General features: G+C 32.8%; 2 protein-coding genes across 2 annotated transcripts; one reads left to right on the top strand and one right to left on the bottom strand.

The window, feature by feature from the left end:
* The first annotated feature begins 950 nt into the window (after positions 1-950).
* LOC108999210 (homeobox-leucine zipper protein HAT5-like) lies at positions 951-3247 on the top strand. Its single transcript, XM_018976033.2, has 3 exons — positions 951-1477; positions 1937-2331; positions 2426-3247. The coding sequence occupies exons 1-3, from the start codon at positions 1330-1332 to the stop codon at positions 2861-2863; spliced, it is 981 nt and encodes a 326-aa protein (XP_018831578.1). The 5' UTR covers positions 951-1329; the 3' UTR covers positions 2864-3247.
* Positions 3248-12332: 9085 nt separating this feature from the next.
* LOC108999211 lies at positions 12333-16413 on the bottom strand. Its single transcript, XM_018976034.2, has 5 exons — positions 15903-16413; positions 15688-15821; positions 13467-13614; positions 13257-13363; positions 12333-12852 (listed from the first exon to the last, which is right to left on the bottom strand). Exons 1-5 carry the CDS (start codon positions 16201-16203, stop codon positions 12811-12813), a joined length of 732 nt encoding a protein of 243 aa, XP_018831579.1. The 5' UTR covers positions 16204-16413; the 3' UTR covers positions 12333-12810.
* Between the last annotated feature and the right edge of the window lie 3208 nt (positions 16414-19621).

The raw sequence follows: 19621 nt of genomic DNA, 5'->3' as shown, positions 1-19621 counted from the left end.
ATAGTTAGGCTCAAATGCTTATTCTTTATTTAAAAAAAAAAAAATATATATATATATATATACAAATCCTAATAGTTTACCCCATGTGTAAAACATCCAAATCACGGCTGTTTTTTGCAATATGGTAGCAACCATGAAAGTGGAAACATCATATAAATAATGTGCGACATTATGATAGTTATATTGATCTATGACGAATTATACAGATACATTGGTTCAACCATTGAGTATAACAACTAGATTTTCTAGGTGACAGTAACATGCACTTGAGAAAAACAGAGTGGCTCCATTAGTGTTCCCATGAGGTGTACTCTGAAGTTTGAGTCAGGTTCCATGCATAGGATGAAGTATATTCTCTTTTGAGAAAATTGAAAATAAAAATGCAATTAGTAGTATGTAATGGAATAACCGCACGTCACCGTAAGATTGGTAAACAATTGACATGAATACTCGTATATTTTATCTTTTAATTGTATATTTCTCGGAGCATAATCGTATTACTATTGAATCATTAATTTGTCAAATACGTGTTCATGAAACATACAGATGATATGAGATAGTTGAGACTAGTTATCTGGAAGAGGATTTGTCCTGTGTAATGTATCGTGATGTATCGTAACTAATATTAATGTATTTTTCTTGTTATCTTTGGTCGGTTTTGGACTCGAACTTTAGGAATTTTCCATTAATGACCTAGTTTGGTAGATTATTTATGTGGTAAATCTTGCTAAACTAGATGGGTGGCAATTGGTACATCAATCTATTTCTTCCTGATAAAGTCATGTCATGTCTGAACTTAAATTCAAAAGCTTATAATAGTGAGCAACAATCGTTACAACTATCTACTCAGATAGTTGAAACTTTTAAGTTTCCAAATTCTTGTAATTTATAATGAAAGAAAATGAAGGAAAAAGCAAATTCTATTTAGCCTAGAACGGAGGGGCATCATTGTAACTAGGGACTCTCACCATTTCCACCCTCCGCTTGGAACCCCTTATTATACCCTCTCTTCAGGGTCTCCCTTTCAGGGAAAAGTAACTCTCCTTCTCTTTGGTCTGATACGAACAACCGAATACCACTTCGCTTGCTCTTCGCTCTCCCCCTTCCTTCCCCACTGTGGGCGAAATTCTCCATCTGTTTCTTCTTCTGAGTGATGGGTGTGAGCAGCCGGTGCTCCCATACTTCACACATCACCGAGATCATCATCACCAGCTTCTTCCGCCACAAGCCTTAGATCCTAACTCGAAAACAAGGGCCTTTTGATCAGCCTAACCCAGTTGCCATGGCGGCTTGAGAAAGAAACTGATCAGGAGTTACAAGAAAAATATTATGGCAGGTGGGAGGGTTTATACCGGTGGTAGTGGTGGTGGTGGTGGTTCCAGTCCTTTGAGTGTTTTGTTTCAGAATCAAAAGGGTTCTTGCGCTTCTCAGCCTCTTGATTCTCTTTTCCTTTCTGGGTCTTCCCCTTCTTTCCTTGGTACTCTCTTTCTCTTCTTGCTTTTCATCTCTCTATCGTTTTATATATTATTAGTATTAGTTGCTGATCTTATGGGTGGTTTCGTATTCATTAATTTGCTATACTTAACTCTAAATCGGCCAAAGTTTCCTTCCTTGTATGCATACCATACTCTGGATTAGATTGGCTCTGATCTTATTGCCAAACCGCTTGTGTGGGTAGTTTATAGTTTACTTTCTTTGTTATAGATTCATGCAATTAAACCAAATTTAGATGATAAAAAATGATGAACAAGCAAGAAGAGAGTTTTACGAAGATTCTCAAGTACCCAGATAATTGGACATCCAATGTGTGTGTATCTGTGAAGAAAAATGTAACAGAGCTTTGCTGTCCATTCAAGATTTTGTTCTGGCGACTCAGTCAAAAATGGTGTTTTTTCTTTTTGAAAAGTAAATTAAGTGTGGTGTGGTTCTGTTTCAGGTTCAAGATCGATGGTGAGCTTTGAAGATGCTCGTGGAGGAAACGGATCAAATAGACCGTTTTTCGGCTCGTATGACCACGAAGATAATGGAGACGACGACTTGGACGACTATTTTCATCAACCCGAGAAGAAGAGGCGGCTAACCGCCGACCAAGTCCAGTTTCTCGAGAAAAGCTTCGAGGTGGATAACAAACTTGAACCCGAAAGGAAATCCCAGCTTGCCAAGGACCTTGGCTTGCAGCCTCGGCAGGTTGCCATTTGGTTTCAGAACCGCCGAGCTCGGTGGAAGACCAAACAGCTCGAGAAGGATTTCGACGCTTTGCAAGCTAGCTATGACAGCCTCAAGGCTGAATATGACAATCTCCTCAAGGAGAAGAATGAACTAAAAGCTGAGGTAGAACATTTTGCTCCACAATTCACTGCCCTTTCTTATGTATTATACTGGGATTTTGGATTGAAGCTCATCAACGAGTTTGAATTTTCTGCAGGTTGTTCTTCTAACAGATAAGCTGCTCCTGAGAGAGAGAGAGAGGGGAGGTTTTGAACTATCTGATACAAATAACCTATCCCAGGAACCACTGCAAAAGCAGGTTTCTGAATCTGCTTGTGAGGCTGAAGCATCCAAAGTGTCGTGTAAGCAGGAAGATATTAGTTCAGCAAAAAGTGATATATTTGACTCAGATAGTCCCCATTACACTGATGGGGTTCATTCTTCACTGCTAGAGCCTGGTGATTCGTCACATGTTTTCGAACCTGATCAATCGGATCTGTCTCAAGATGAGGAGGACAATCTCATGAGCAAGAGCCTATTGCCTCCATTCATCTTTCCAAAGCTGGAGGATGTTGATTACTCCGACCCGTCTGAAAGTTCATGTAATTTTGGATTTCCTGTTGAAGATCATGCATTCTGGTCCTGGTCTTACTGAGTTATCTGTGGCATATGAATTTCCTCTGTTTTGCTTTAGATCATCATGATGTGGTGGTAGATATCTGCAATAAATCCAGAACAATTGATACCACGAGCCAGCTGTGGTGGTGGGTTGGGTCTGGGCTGCACCAAGAAAAATGTTGGTCTTTTTGCCCCCTATGTGATTGTGTTGTTGTTGTTGTTGTTGTTAAGGTTCTTGGTATTCAGTGAAACTCTTTTTTAGTTCGGAATGTAATTAAATAACCTTTTCCCTCGTACAATGCTCTGTATTACTTTGATTTTGTGAAATTTTGTGGGTGAAAAGAGAGGTTAAACATGGGGCCTAAGTTGGTCTCATTGAAATTCTGCTAGTGAAATAATAGTAGCAAAAATGCTATATACCTATCTTCATGTCATAACATAACATTATCTATTATCTATAATTTCTCATTTTAACATATATAAGAGTTCATCTAATAGATTACGGGAAACATCATATCAGTATTGTGCGATTGAAGTGAGATCAGAGTGTAGAATATAGCATAACTGAGCAAATATGATTAGGTTGAATGAGAATAGTCTCCTCTAAAGTTTTGGCTCAAACCTCTTGTGCTACTTTTTTCAATTGGAGTTCATGTTTTGGTGGAATAATAAAAATGGGAGATGTATGGAATGGAATACCTTTTTTTTTTTTTTTTTTTTCCTCTTCTTGTGTGTGGTTTGGAATGCCTTAAAAGTGAGAGTTTTGGAATGTTTTGGTGAAGAAGGAGATGCCTTGACATGCAAAATCATTGAATGAAAATTTTAGGGTATTGTTTATTATCATGTGTTATGAACAACAGTTCATAAATACTTTGATCCAATTTTTCTGCTTAAGAGAACATGCGCAGAACTGTGATGGAGTCTGCCACCCTGCATTTTTTCTTTTTAATCGTCTTCAGAACAATGAGTAGCAGCATCTGTTCTGCAGGTATAAACAGCTCTGAAATCTACAAAAGAGTTGACTTTCATTTTTTCCCTACTTTTCTTATTTCTTGTGAAGATTATTCAAGCATCAATTGCTATTGCGCTTTCTTGTCGTGGTATCAGCCTCAAGATGACTAGGCAAAATCACTTATTATATTTCATATGCCAAATATAAAATCACTTATTATATTTCATATGCCAAATATAAAATCACTTATTATATTTCATATGCCAAATATGATGGACTTTAGTTTTGAAATAGAAAAAAAATACTCATCATTCAAATTTTTATCATTCTTTCGTCATTTTATGATGTAAAATTTGATGATAAATTTATAAGTAAAATATAATAAATAATTTTCAATCATCTAATATCACATCATGAGATGATGATAATTGAGATGATAAGTAGTATTTAATACTTTAATAAAATGTCCTCGATGAAAATTGAAACGAGAAGTCTTATCGCCATCAAGAGATTTTACAAAAGTTAATATACAAATTAACATGATTTTATATGATTCGTTAGCTTTATTTTATAATAAAATTAATTTTATAATTTGGCGTATACATCAAAACACGTCAGTTTGTGAGTTTATTCTTGTAGAATCTTTCTGACTAAAATATTTCTTTTTTTTTTAAAATGAGAAATGACGTTATTTCAATAGGACTAAGATATGTTAAAGTTCTTATCGAACTCTATGAGTTATAACTGAATTCGATACATAAATTGAGTCATGTTTGGTTGATGAACTCATCTCAATTTATTTATAAATTTTTACACATATCTCAACCTATTTACATTTAAACACATCTTAATGAGATTCACAAAACATTACTATTTATAAATCAGTTCAAATCATCTCAACATCTAAATGCAGCTAATTGTATTTATGAAATATCTAATATTTAAAAAAAAAAACTTTAATATAAATAAATATTGTGAGACTTATATAGCAAAATCCACAGTGAACGTTCAGAATTTTAACAAAATGTCAGCATCTGTTGCTTTTTTTCTTAATTAGTAGCGGGGAAGCTATGCAGAGGAGTGGTTTCGTGGTGGCCTTAACTTGGTTCGCCAAAACAAATCAACATTGCTGGCTTAAGGGTCCCCTTCAACAGAACTATGAAATATTGAAATGCAATCCCATCCAATGATGGTGAATGCTGATTGTGACCTTTTTTCTTATCTTTTCCCATTACTTTCTTCTTAGCATCAATATACATATAGCCCATGTAAGTTATCATATCACTACTATTATTTACAAGTTAATTATCAAATAATTCTTTTTTTTTTAATTTTTATTTACTATTTTTAGAAATAATGTGTGATTATTTGGGAAAAAAAATTATTTACCTATTTGTTTTTACATAAAGTCTACACCATATTAAACCCTTAAAAAAACACTAAAAATGGGGGGGCGTAGGTGATGTACCACTGATATTAAATTGTTGTATAATATTGAAAATCAAAAGAATATTGCCAATTTAAAAAAAGGAGTTTTATTGTTGAATGTTTTGCTGAGTCAAAACTGTTTGCTCTTGTTTGAGTTAAGACCAGTTCTATAATATTCATTTCCGAACATCTTTGTCACCCATAATATAAAAAAACCCATCATGTTTTGCCTAAAATTTTAAGAAACAGAAATTTGACAAAAAGAAAAGGACGGCTCAACCATCAATATTTTTTATATCTTGATTAAAAGTAGGGGTAGGCAGCGGAGACCCGTCCCCCACTATCCCACCCCCGTCCGCCCCGTCCCTGCATGGGCGGTGCGAGGTAGCAGGGGTGGGAATCCTACTTTGCACTCCTTTCATATTTAATATAAAATATTATATTTTTAATATTTATATAAATTATTTATATATAGATATATACAATTTGTTAAAAATTTGAAGTTGAACTTAAACTAATGGATTGTCTTGACCTCTTAAGTCAATCTTTATATAGGAGATAAAGATAATACAATAGTTATACTTAAAGAATGTGAGACTTAACATTAGAAATTTTAGAGACAAGGAGGGGTACTCCCGCACCGTATGGTGTGGGTAACACCCCTAATAAAAAAGAGACTTCAAAATAGATAAATACGACAAATGAGTTCTATAATTTCTTTTAATTACCATTTCATGTTGTTAGGAAAACTTCCATAAACATTAATAAAGATTTTAAAATTCATTTCATCTGTCAATCTCAATATTTAATTTCTTTAATTTAGATAAAAAAAAAAAACTTTGAAGATCTGAATTTTAAATATGTATGCATTGTTTTGTTATTAGTTTTAAATTATTCTTTTGATTTATAATTTGAAGGTAAAACATGTTGAAGGAAAAATAATAAAAATATAAAAAATAAAAATCTACTATATGGTGTAAGAATGTTGAGTAAAAGAATTAAAATTATAAATATTTAGTAAAATTTTAATAAATAATTTATAGTTTTTATAGATATATTGAAGGAATAATTTGGAGAAAAATATGTTCTGATATTAAATCAAATACTTTTTTGAAGATAGAAATTAGATTGTAACCATTCTAAAACAGCAAGGTGTCTATGACTCTATTACGTCTTTTTATGGATCTCCTGCCGACATTAAAAATCCGCTGGGATGGGGTTTTAACGGATGTTCGGAACGTGTACGGCCACGATCGATCGAACGGGGCTCGTCGTCAAACCAACAAGCCTCGCTGTCAAAGACAGCCTCCACCCAACAGACGGAATCTAAAAACTTATGCTGGGCCCCATGGGACGTGGACGTTAACAGCTACGTGGCAGTAGATCCGACACCTCATTGGCTGATATTCTGGTCAACAAGGTTATTTTTTAGTGTGATGAAAAATAAAAATAAAAATGGTTTTTCGTTCTGTTTCGAGGAAGAAGATACACAGATAGAGATAACCAAATATATATATATATATATATATATATGAGAAATATATATATAAAATATATAATGGGTGGGACCCAGTGGAGCGTGGATGACGGTGATAGCACGCATCTGTCCATTTAAAAGATCAATCCGATGTCACACGTGGTGGGTTGCTTTCAGTAGGTCCACTTACAAGTGGCTGTCAGCTCTCATTTTCAACGCCCTACTGTTAACCGATAATGGTTTATTATCTTCCTACAATTTTATTTTTATTTTTTTAAAATTTTTTTATTTAATAATTAAAAATATTAATAAAATTATATATTTTTAAAATTTTTTCTTAATAATTAATGATGCCAAAAACATATTTAAAAGAAAATAATAAAAAAATAAAAATTTTGAATACATTATAGAATAGTAAAATGATGATAAGAAAATAATAAATATATCATTATTTGGTGGAGTAATAATTAAATAATTAAAAATATTCAGAAAATTTTATTAAAATTTCATAATATTTAATATTAAGTTTCACATTTATTTACGAATAAAATTAAATGACTAGCGATTTACAATCTTTTATGTCTCTAAAAAATGATGAAACTTAATTTTAAAAGTGTAATATTATATATAATTATAAAGTACTTAAGTGTCATATAATTATTTTAAAAAAGAGTGAGTTTATTATTAGAAAATTAAATTTTTTTATATAAATTTTATATTTATTTATTTATTTTTAAAAATATTATAAATATCATTTATTTTTTTTCAAAACTTGGGAGTAGATGCGAACAAAAAAATTAAAAAGAAAAATAAATATTATGAATTATATTGTACGGTAGAAATGATTGTTATTTTCACGAGAAGGCCACTCATCTCCTTGAAAAACGTTAAGAGTTTGGTGGATTAAACTGTAATTTTTTTTCACGTTCTTTTTTTGCTCTCCAACGATAATTTAACAGTTAAAAAAGTTGAAAAACCATTGAGAATAATGTTCAAGAAACGTAATGATTCATAAATTGTGGCGTCAATAGCTAGAAATTCTTATGGTACTATTAGATTAAAAGGAGGAAGTAGAAGAGGAAAAAAAAATATCTCCATTTTGATCGATTTATAATTGGTTATGTTTCAATGTTAAGATGATCTCAGATTATTTGAGTTAATCTATAAATAAATAGAAATATTTTACAGATTATATTGAGATGTGTTTGAATATAACTAGGTTGAGATATATGTCTGAACGTATGAAGTAGGTTGAAACGTGTTTAACTTTTTTATGAAAAGTTCAAAAGCAATGAGTTCCATCAATAATTAATTTGAGATGAGTTGAATTGATTTTAACAACCAAACGCACCCTTACTTTTTGTTGGAGTGATGCAAATAGTCAATGGGATGACAATTTGTGTTTGCAAATCATAATTGTATCATGTCAAGTCATAAGTATTATTTATAGATTAATCCGAATCCAATTCGAATTAAGCAGTCTTGAAAGAATGATTCGTCATAATAATTTGGATATGTTGAAAGAGAGACATGTAATGAGAACCAAAACTAAACAGAATCATGAAAATTCTTATTTTGGATATGAAAAAAGGATAATAATACACAAACAACTTTCCTATAACTATTTTATAATTTACTTTGCAATTATCCAATAAAATAATGTCATTTCATTAAAATAAATTTTAATTTTACAAAATTACCTTTCAATTTATGTAAAGTTGTAAAATAATTATAAAAAAAATTGTAAGTTGACATGATCGTTTTCCGTCTAATAATTATTGTTTTCGATAGGATTATACTACTCAGCATCTCACACCATATACCTTATATTTTTTAATTATTTTTTAAATTATTTTTATTTTATTTCTGCTAAACTAATTAAATTGTTTCATCATCTATATTTCATATACTTGTTACGGAAAAAGAAAATTAAAAGAAATGTAGTATGTGAGATGCTAAGTAGAATTATTCTTTTCTATATATTCAAAAAGTTTATATAACATCAAATTATCTTAATTAAAAAAAAAAAAGCCTTTGGTGACACCATTTTTTGACAGATTTGATGAACAGGTACCTAAATGACAATTCTCTCTCTCTCTCTCTCTCTCTCTCTCTCTCTCTAGAAAAGCTCATCTTTAGTGGATCTGATCTGAAGTCCAAAAATCCACTAAAAGTTTGAAAATTTGTTGTCACCACTAACAATTAAACTGATAATCACTGTGCGTGATCAGTAGTTGACTCCGAGATCGAATGCAATTTGAACAAGTTTTGTAAGCATGCAAGAAGCGACCTTTGATTAAACCTCCTCCACGACTACTGAGTTGGAATTAATCAGTACCACCTCTTATCGCATAATAGAAAATTAAAATTAATATATAATTTCATCATCAGCATCTAATTAATTCTTTAAGTTAATTGGATGGTATCATTTAGTTGTCGTACGTTTGAGTGTTGTAATCACTCTCAAAATTGACGTACTTTAATTAATTCACATTACAACTTATATAATTAAACCTTTGACCAAAATATATGAGAAGCTACACAATTGATCAGATGTGGTTAACCATGAAATTCTCTTAAGACCAGGTATGGATTGTCATATGAGGTGAGATGATTTGCAAAAAGTAATAAAATAATTTGTGAATAGTAGTGAAATAATTTAAGTTAATATATTTTTTTTTTAGATTTGAAAAAGTTAAATTCTTTTTGTGTTTTGTTTAGAAGTTTAGAAAAATTATAACAATTAGATTATGATTAGATGAAAAAAATTAAGAATTTGAAATTAAAAAATATTTATATTTGTAGTGTTTGGAGGTTGAGATGAGAGCATCTTGCAATTCAATCGGGACCAAAAAGTTGTGGCCTTGATCTGTCTTCTCCATGTTCTATGTTTTGAATTTGGTGGGCCATAACAAAACAATTAGGTTAGATTTGGATAATGAGTTAAGATGAGATAAGATAAGATGAAAGTCGAATAAAATATTATTAGAATATTATTTTTTAATATTATTATTGTTTTGAGATTGAAGAAAGTTGAATTATTTATTATATTTTGTGTGAGAATTTATAAAAGTTGTAATGATAAGATAAAATGAGATTGATTGAAAGCCTATTTCAATCCAAAATGAGCTTAATGTTTCTCAATATTGGTGTTTCTTTTTAGAACCTTGTTAGGTACAAGCAGTTTGGCATACCAAACCTCATACCGACGCTCGATGCTGACATGCATGATTTTTTTTATTGAAAAGAAAAATAAAAGAATGAATATTTTGAGAGAAAAATAAGGTCTTCTGTCACATAAAAATCATTTCCGTCTCAATTCACATCGTTTCATTAAACGAAAAGCTCACATATCAGATCGGTGTATGATTTGGTGCGAAAACTTACTGGTAAGAAGATTTTTTTTATATCCTCCATTTCTTTAAAAAAAATGAGGACGCTAGATTATTTTTAATTTAAAAAAGAAAAAAAATAATTATTAACAATTCAAAGCGGTGGTGGTCCGACCGCCACATGGGAACAGTTCGCTTGCGGTGAGACCACTTCAAAATAAGGTAAATCTCGCCACCCCGCGTGGGGTGGTTACGTAACCACTATATATCTTTTTATTTTGTTTTTTGTTTTTTTATTTTTATTAGAGTGTAAAGTCCATGGTGTTATTGTAGTTATTTTCATTATATAAAGTTAAGTTTTGATTTTTAAGCAAGGAATGCCGAATGCGTGTTACACCCATATATACTCACTTGTCACTTTGGTACGTAGCTAATCAAGAGATGCTCAAAAAGATAAACACATCGAGCGACAGTCTATCAATATTTATAGAACATTTAATGTTGCATAAGAAATGTACGTGAATAATAATATTGTAAAAACCCATTTTATTGTCTATTAGCACTCTCCCACTTTCAATCTTAGGCTCTATTTAGATGTTGAGGTGATTTCAGATTATCATAATTAATTTATGAATAGTCGTGTTTTGTGAATTTTATTGAGATGTATTTAAATGTAAATAAGTTGAGATATATATTTGAATATATGAAGAAGTATGTTGAGATGAGTTTATTTTTTCACGGGAAGTTGAAAAAGTAGTGAATCTTATTAATGATTTGAGATGAGTTGAAGTGATCTTGATATCCTTGGATTCATGTTTAGTAGTAGTTTCTGAGCTATTATTAATCCAACCTCTTGAAATTCCTTTTGTAAAATCGTAAGTTGCATGCCTATGTGAGAGATGAGTGTAATCTATGTTCAGTTTCGACAATTCACCCCCAACTATTGTTCTTAGGATATATGCTAAAACATCTTTTTTTTCATTGTAAATATACTTTGATCAGAAGTGATCATTGCAGTCGTGAATGCGCAAACGTCGTGCAATCATTTTAAAAAAAATAAATAAATACGGAACCTACATAAAAATAAATTATTTTTTTAATAATAGACTTAACTCTTTTTCAAAACGACTATACCATGCTTACGCACTCTACAACTGTATGTAACATTACTCATATAATTTTCCTTTTAGATGGGTCGTAAATCAAGTTTTATTACAAAGACATGGCAAGATTGATTGGTTTTGTTAAGAAAATTACCAAATCCAATTATTTTACCCAAATTGGAAGAGCGATTGGCACAATATTAAATATTTATTTAGAGGTTCAAATTGTATGAAACGCTCACATGACAGATAGCAAATATTGTATCTATCCCTTTTTGCGAATTTTTAGAGAGGGTATAGGTGAAAATCTCCATTGTTTGTTTCTTCAATGATATTCATAATACATGAGAGAGAATTTCACATTGTTATATAATATATGCCCATCTATTATGTCAAGATTCATGTCAGCTTCATCATTGCTATTCCATTATATCAAGCGAGCAGTTTCCTACTTATTTCTTTTGCCATACAAGAAAAGAATCCAATTTCCATTTGCAAGTTTCAGAACATTAATTAAGTTATTGAAATCACCTCTTCTCATTGATTTATAAGATAATTGGTCATTTTTCCAAGAAAAAGTCTAAAATCCCAGCTGGGACTTGATCAATTTCAAGCTATGTACTTATTGCGCTCCGAGCAGCCTTCTTCTTCAGTATTTGGGTTGAAGAAAATAATGACATGGATACTTAAGAAGAACATTGAGATAAGAAGAGAACAGGACGTTGGTGTCACACACACAAATGAAATCTTCGGGCCCCTTTTGGATTCGAAACTCATCTCAATTCATCTCATCTTATCGTTATAATTTTCACAAATTCCAATACAAAATATAATAAATAATTCAATTTTTTCAAATCCCAAAACAATAATAATATTCTAACAATATTTTATTCAACTCATCTAAAATCATCACAACTTTTTCATCTATTTGTTATCAGCACATATAAACTTCAGAGAATGTTTGCTCATATTCATGGCATCACAAGTGAATAGCATTCTTTTTATGTTGGCCCACAAATGCATGCATATCAGGCATTTTATCATTTTGGGCTAAATAACTTTAAATATCAGTCTTGGACAGCTTAACTTTGCAGCAAACATATTCTCACAGCATTATCCTAGTATGTTTTTGGAATTTTTTCCTAGTCATCCTATTCCCACGTTACTAGAGATGGAAGTTGTGGCTAAACAATCACCTGCTAGAGCTACACGAATAAGCAAACTTCCAAGATTCTTCATAGTGCTTTAACGATTACCTTAAATCATCTAACAAGTCCTGATGTATGATAACTCATAGAGGTGTAAATGTCAGGGAATCCAAGCAGCATCTGACATTAAAAAGATTCCGAGACAATATTGATATGCATACTCAAAAATTCACAAGAGATGGGTTGAGTCTGTTTGTCGTATGATCCCCGTGGACTTAAATATCCCCAGTGATCTTAATCTCAAACTTGTTAATAACAAAGTTTGTATAACTTCTATACAATCATGTAACATGATGCTGTGTAGACTGGTGCCTGCCAAAGCTTTTCATTTTCCTCTTTAGAATAAGAAGAATCTGGACAAATAGCTTGGTGCGCGCAGAGTGATTAGGATTACTTACTCGATCTACCACTACCTTTGCAGAAGGTGATCTGTGTCGATCTTCGTAGCATACACTTACATTCAGATAATGAAATTGTTTACAGATCAAAATTTGAAGTTATCCTTCAAGTATAACACCATCTCTTGCTGTAGCAACAGAACAGAAAAAATGAGAAAACATCTCATGTTAGCAACGAATAAGAGTTAGTAACGAATACCGCGTGATTTCCACAGGGCTTTACTAAGACATCGAATCTTGAGCATCTTGAAGGAAGAATGACCTCTATTAATACTGGAACTTGAAAGCATTTGAACTTACAACTCAGTTTTCGACATAGTCAGTTAACATTTCCAATACTTGATACCTACTAACGAGTTTTCTTCAGATTATTTAACCATTAGCTGATGCAGGAAATCATATGTTAAATCAGTTGAGAAAATTTTATTTGGCATCCATTAGTTCATTCTTCCTAGGGATATTTGTTTCATTTTGGTCAAAGACCCCTTGGTAATTAAAGGTAGCTCGTGAAGGAGGAAGTAAAAGATCTTACAATCAAACAGAGGAGGATGCATCCAGCAGCGCCAGGGAACAAAGCATACCAAAAGTTCAAGTGGTGCAACTTAGTTCCATCAATGAACAGAATAGGCAAGCTTGCAGCTACATTTTGATGGTAAAATTTGCATCTTAGCACAAAATTGTGGATCTCTTAGGAAGCAAGCAACAACAAAGAGGACAAGCTAAAGCTGCTTTAGGGTATTACCTGGTGGATGACTAGCACCCGTGCAGATCATGAAGGCTATGGAAGCAGCCAGGGCAATGCTCTTAGCAAACCAGCCTGGCCCAAATATAGAGAATGCCAGAACACCAATGGCAGCGCAACCAATTTGAGCGATGAACATGTTGTACTTCTGTAACATTACAACAGCAAGATACTTCTTAATGCAAGTCCTTGCAGGGAAATGAACTCAAGTGATGAAAGTATAACGCAGCCAATGACACGAAGGTTCCACCAAAGGAATTATAGTTTATATCCATTGGTTTTCATTGTAATAAACCAATCAATCCCTCGGGTCTCAATCTTCAAGATTTGACCATGAAATCAACATATGATTTTCTTTATTCAAAAGATATTTGTACAGTATCCTTCAATTGGGGGAATAGAGATCTTTGACGAAGTACCAAACTTGTCTCTGTTGTAAAAAGCTTTGAATCATGTAACAACAAACTCTCTATCCAAGGTCTACTCCCTGGCCTGAGAATCTGGACCAAACGGCACACACCTTCTTAAACCATGCCAAAATCCTAAACTATCCAAAATGTCTGAAGAAGTGACAAGACAACAACAGGTCCCAACACTTCATCAGAAACACTAGTTATATACGAAACAGAGCCTAACAACATGCATCACTGCCTTCCCTTTGCCATTTGGCACATCAATTTCTTGTGCTACATGGGAGTTTCAATATTGATGAAGCAATTGAAATCTGGGCTTTCAAAACATGATGAAATTTAAATTTTCTACGGAAATAGTTTTTGAAAGAAATCACCATGGGATTGAAAGCGAAGGGATGGCTAACGCCTCCATGCAAAAATATGGTATTCAAAGTAAGTTTCAGTCCATTGAATAAACTTCATGTTATCTCCACGTGCCAAAAATTAAATTTTGAATGTTGATGGACTTGTCAAACGCCACCACATAAGAATGATTTGGTGTAGAACATGCAGAAATGCATCGATTCTGTATTAGTAAAAGGATTCTCTCAATTAATAAATCCAAACATGGCTAGGATCTCTACAAGGGAAGGAAATGACTTTTAGAAAAGAAACAAGGCTATTGATGGATATGGGCACATTAAAATATACGAGTGTGTTGCAAGATACGAGGATGATGCACAGAAGATATTATAAGAAAAAGGATTGATCGAAGACAAAAAAAAATAAAAAAAAGAGGTGCAAATTGTGTTGCTCTGCAAATCTAAAACAAACTATATTGGATCAAATTAACAGAGGATCGATTGCTCCAACACCATAAATATGACTTAGAATTAAAGGAAAAATACACAAAATAGAAAAGAAAAAGAAGAACAGCTAAAAGATTTCATCTTCTTTATTATATTTTCTTCTCTTCATCTATATATGAGGTGTCAAAGTTACCAGACTAACATGGTATATGAAGGTGTCATAATTGACGAAGAGATTTCATTTTGAAAGCATTCAAAACCCACCTCAACTTATCTCAACTCATATCATCATTACAACTTTCTCAAATTCACACACAAAATATAATAAACAATTCAATTTTTTCAAATGTCAAAATAATTTTTTCAAATTTCTATACAAAATATAATAAATAATGCAACTTTTATTTCATTATTTACAAATCATCTCAACTCATCTCTGAATCCAAACCACTCCTTATTACTCAATAGTTTCGTACCATCAACAACTAGCAAGTTTTCCAGGGAGGTGAAAGAGTATAAACAATGTGCATGTTCACGAGTGAGAGACGACACACTGGCTGAGAAAGCTCTCCAAGTGTGTCACAATAGACCCAAAATAAAGCTATAGGAAGTATTCATTGCAAAAATGTTGTCTATATGTGTCAGAGAAAGGCCCATGAAAGCCCAACTCTAATATTCAAAATAAAGGCTCATTTTGAGCTGAATTAAGTTGAATTGAGATAAATTTAATTCTTTATAATTAATAATAAATTGAGATGATAAAATGAGTTTTATAAGATCTATATAAGATGAGTTTAGATGTATTTAAATATTAAAATAAATTTAAATATATTTATGAGAAGTTATGATTCCAATTTTGAATTAAGATTAATTTAGTAATATGAAAGTCAAATATTTACATATTAAACTCAATTACAGTTACAAACGGGCCTTAAATGACTGAGGCCGAGCCATTAATCAAATTCAAAGGCCACCTCTTTCGATTCAAGCCACGCAGAGAGAGAGAGAGAGAGAGTCTACCAGGGCAGCTGGAGAGGAGGGAGTGGCAAAGAGAACAGCAGAAACAGCCCCCAAAGGTGCAATTGTCATTGAAATGCCTCTTGGGGCCAAAAACTGATCCATCTTGCCCAATATTGCCATTGCAGCGAACGCCCCTACAGAAAGAAACTTCAACAATTAAGCACATTCTAAGTCATTGGGAAGTATCTATATCTAAATCTAGCAAATCTCAAGACCTGCAGAAGGCCAGAGGATGTCGCTGAGGGAAGGAGCTGCAGGGCCCTTCTGGGGTTTCCAATCATCCCAGAATGGTGCAGCCACGTTAGTTGACGCCACGATTCCATTCTCTCTTCTTCTTGTTCTTCTTCCTCCTATGCCGCTTATGCTTCTGCTGCTAGTGGGATTAACACCAAAATGCCTTTCTAAGACAATTCCTTTGTTTTGGACGAAACGGCTATGGATTGACAAAGGATTTGCAGGAGAAAATGAGATATTTTGATGAATAGGAGAAGAGGAGGCTCGTAGTTGCATGCCCATTTCTTAGATCCCTCACTCTTTTCTGTATGTCTGTCTATCTCTCTTCCCTCTCTCCCTTCCACTTGTTCCTCGTAGATATTATCCAATCTCTTGGTGAGAAAAGACTCAAATATAATACACGTGCAGAGAAAATGCTGATCGATGATGCTCCTTGGAAACCATGGCTGGACTTCTAAGTTCTAAGGTTGGCTTTTGGGGTGGTCTAAAGGTCATTGGAGAAAGCGAACACTCTTCTTATATATGCGCCTTATGCGGATTAGATTAGGATTTAAAAGAGAGATTATATTTTACTTTACTAAAAGGTTTTATGGTTAAAGAGATTATAAAAAAATAAATTTATAAAATAACGTATTTTAATGATTGTAAAATTATTTTTATTGTAAAATAAATTTAACAGAATATATAAACTCACGTTAATTTTTTTTTTATAATTTTATTATATATGTAGCACTTTTCTATTTAGAATTTTATCGGTTTAGATTGAAATGTAGTAGTTAAATTTTTGTTCAAGTAATTTGATATAAGAAATTATTTAAAATGTAAAAGATTAAAGAAAGGATGAAGAAATGCATTGCGTTTCTTGTATTGAGGGTATATCACTGCTGACCAGGTTCTGAAACAAAAGTGTGCTGAGGTGCTATTAACGTTTGTAATTGACTTTTTAAGTCAAAGTTGTATGTCCTTTTTATAAATGGAATGTGATCCTTTATTATCAAAAAAAAAAAAAGGTTCTGAAACAAAATCTATATATTTTTTTAAAAAAAGTACTATTTATAGGCCTTAATGATCAACAAAATCCAGTATGACCGTAACAGAAGTAGAAGATAGTAATGGAGTTAGAACTTGGGACCAATTACTTGTTTGGGTAAAGGTGAGGCCCAGAGCAAATGAGAAGCAAGCCTGTGCCTGTGCCTGTGCCTGTGCCTAGCAAATGTAAGTAACTTAACGCAGCCTAGCTCTTCTTCTTGTAGCTCTTCTTCTTGTTAAGTATACAAGAGGAAGCAAGCAGCAGAGTGGCAAGGCACAACAAACAACAGAGTGGAAATGCACAACAGGACCACAAAGGATTCTACACATTCCCGAAGCACACGACATGACCCAGAAGAATATTCCAGCAACAATAAGATCAATCTGGAGAAGACACATGGCAAAAGATCCGTATTTTGAGGAAAGTAGTTGCTGTAAATTCTCTTTATAAATACTCTGTAAAAAGCATTGTGTTCAGTTGTAATTTTCTGATATGAAATAGAAAGGAAGGCTTTCATTCCAGAGTCCCAGACTTACCTCGAACACCTTGTATGCATGATCTTTCACAACTTAATATGGTAATCAGAGCCATATAAAGACTCATGTTCGCTTAAAAATATAATCTGTCAGTGTACAGAATCGTAACAAGTAATAAAGTGTTTTAAAAAAAAAGATTATCGTACCCACATGGAATAATTATACTACCGAATATTAAAATTGACTTAATTAATTACTATTTGGAAAACCGATTTTGAAAAATGGTTTATCTAAATTAAACTGAAACAAAGAACATTAAAATTAAGATTTTAAAAATAACGAGAATAGATCTAGAACGTTTGATTTTACCTAACAAATCCTACACAGTTTATTCTTCCTTATTATAGAATCTCAATTATCCCAAATTGATGATAAAAATCCCTTAATTATTCAATATTTTCTCTTAAACAATATCAAAAATATCTCCAATTAATAACTCAATATGTCTATGTGAATTTAACTAATTAGAGACTCATTAAGTTTTTCGGATTTTTCTTGAAAATCACACTAGTTGCGGTAAAACATCTCTACTTTCGCTCAACAAATCACATCTCAGTCTCATTATGATTCAATAGATCAAATAATAGTTAGCTAGAAAATTGCAAGCATTAAGAACAAGAAATAAACACTCGATCATGGAAATATTAAAAATAAAATAACTTGGAATATAAACTGTGTGTTCAGTGCTAAGCTACGTCAAAGCTCTAGAAAATAGAATTAGTTCATAATAAAATTAAAATGAAAAAGAATAAAACTGGTGTTCTTTGTTGAAGTCGATTGATGAAGCATTCGACTTTCACCTCTGTCTTCCAGTTCTGCCTTCTCGAAAGAACAATTCAATAATAAAAATTGGAACTCTAAACTTAGACTTAGACTTTAAAACATAAAAATTCTCAAGTTTGATTCAAAACTCAAACCCCCTATTCATCTCATAAGTCAAGATTAAATAAATATCAAAATTCAAATCTGGAAACAAGATAACCGTGGTTATAATCTAGCCTAAAAATATGTAAACTAATTTCTAAAGATAGATGTTAACATGAAAGGAAATTATCCCAAGAATAACGAGATTATCTAAAATGAAAGATTCAGTGATATGCGGCTTGAATTACGGAGTTCGGGGGGATTTGGTCGCCAATAGATTGATTTCGAAACTCGAATTTGGTGGTCAGCAGCAGATTGATCCCAATTGGGAGGAATTATCCCACTGAATAGATGTCGTGTGCACTGAATATAACTGGCGTGGAGGTCACAAATGAACGGGCGTGGAGGTCACAAAGACCACACGACCCTCTCCTCGCCTACCGAGAGGTAAGTCTTCTCGCCGTTGGGCGAGAAAGATCTCTTTGCTGCCCCTCATCGGTTTGGATCCGTAGTCTTTTTTTTGTACCAAAATACTCTCATTTTGCACTAAATCTTCTCATTCCTTCAAATCCAAGAAAATAAATAAAAATATATAGAAATAAAATAAAATCAATAATATTGAAGGGAAAATAACACTTCATAAATAAAAGAGTGATAAACATCACATAAAAACAACACTTATCAACTCACGTCTACCGCTTCCTTTTTTTTTTTCCTTTCTTTCTGCTTTCTTGTTCCCAACCTCCTTTGATATTACTTCTTCAACTTCCCACCCAGCCATCGTCAATCCAAACATCCTCATCTCTGCGTCGCACTTCATTACCATTAAGTTATCCATTGATAACTATTTGTTGTGGAAGACCCAAATGGTGCCCTTCTTGAAAGCTCACCAACTTTTTCATCATGTGGATGGCTCGACTAAAATGCCTCCCCCCATGGTTAATGACACCGAAAATCCTGCCTACACCAAATGGGTTTTGGAAGATCAACTTATTTTACCTGCTCTCAACTTTTCCTTATCTGAGCAAGTGTTTGCACAGGTTTTAGAGTGCACTACCTCCCACAAGGTTTGGTCCCTTCTTTAAAACCTTTTTGCTGCACAATCAATTGCTCACATTATGCAAACACAATATCAGCTTGCCACATTAAAGAAAGGTTTAGAATCTGTTATTGATTATTTTCACAAAGTCAAAGCTTTGGCTGCTTCCTTGGATGCTGCTGGACAACCTCTCTCACCCACTGAATTCTCAGTTTATCTCCTTGCGGGTCT

This window comes from Juglans regia, chromosome 2, assembly GCF_001411555.2.
Source record: "Juglans regia cultivar Chandler chromosome 2, Walnut 2.0, whole genome shotgun sequence".
In the NCBI taxonomy this organism is placed as follows: Eukaryota; Viridiplantae; Streptophyta; class Magnoliopsida; order Fagales; family Juglandaceae; genus Juglans; species Juglans regia.
Note: the sequence above shows the minus strand (reverse complement) of the source record. Positions and strands in the feature narration are given on the sequence as shown.

Coding starts and splice junctions, on each gene's coding strand:
- LOC108999211 (XM_018976034.2), bottom strand. CDS start 16,203: ATGGGCATGCAACTACGAGCCTCCTCTTCTCCTATTCATCAAAATATC. Junction 13,364..13,466: donor GGGTGCTAGTCATCCACCAG/GTAATACCCTAA, acceptor ATCAAAATGTAG/CTGCAAGCTTGCCTATTCTG. Junction 12,853..13,256: donor GCATCCTCCTCTGTTTGATT/GTAAGATCTTTT, acceptor CTGTTGCTACAG/CAAGAGATGGTGTTATACTT.
- LOC108999210 (XM_018976033.2), top strand. CDS start 1,330: ATGGCAGGTGGGAGGGTTTATACCGGTGGTAGTGGTGGTGGTGGTGGT. Junction 1,478..1,936: donor GTCTTCCCCTTCTTTCCTTG/GTACTCTCTTTC, acceptor GTTCTGTTTCAG/GTTCAAGATCGATGGTGAGC. Junction 2,332..2,425: donor AGAATGAACTAAAAGCTGAG/GTAGAACATTTT, acceptor AATTTTCTGCAG/GTTGTTCTTCTAACAGATAA.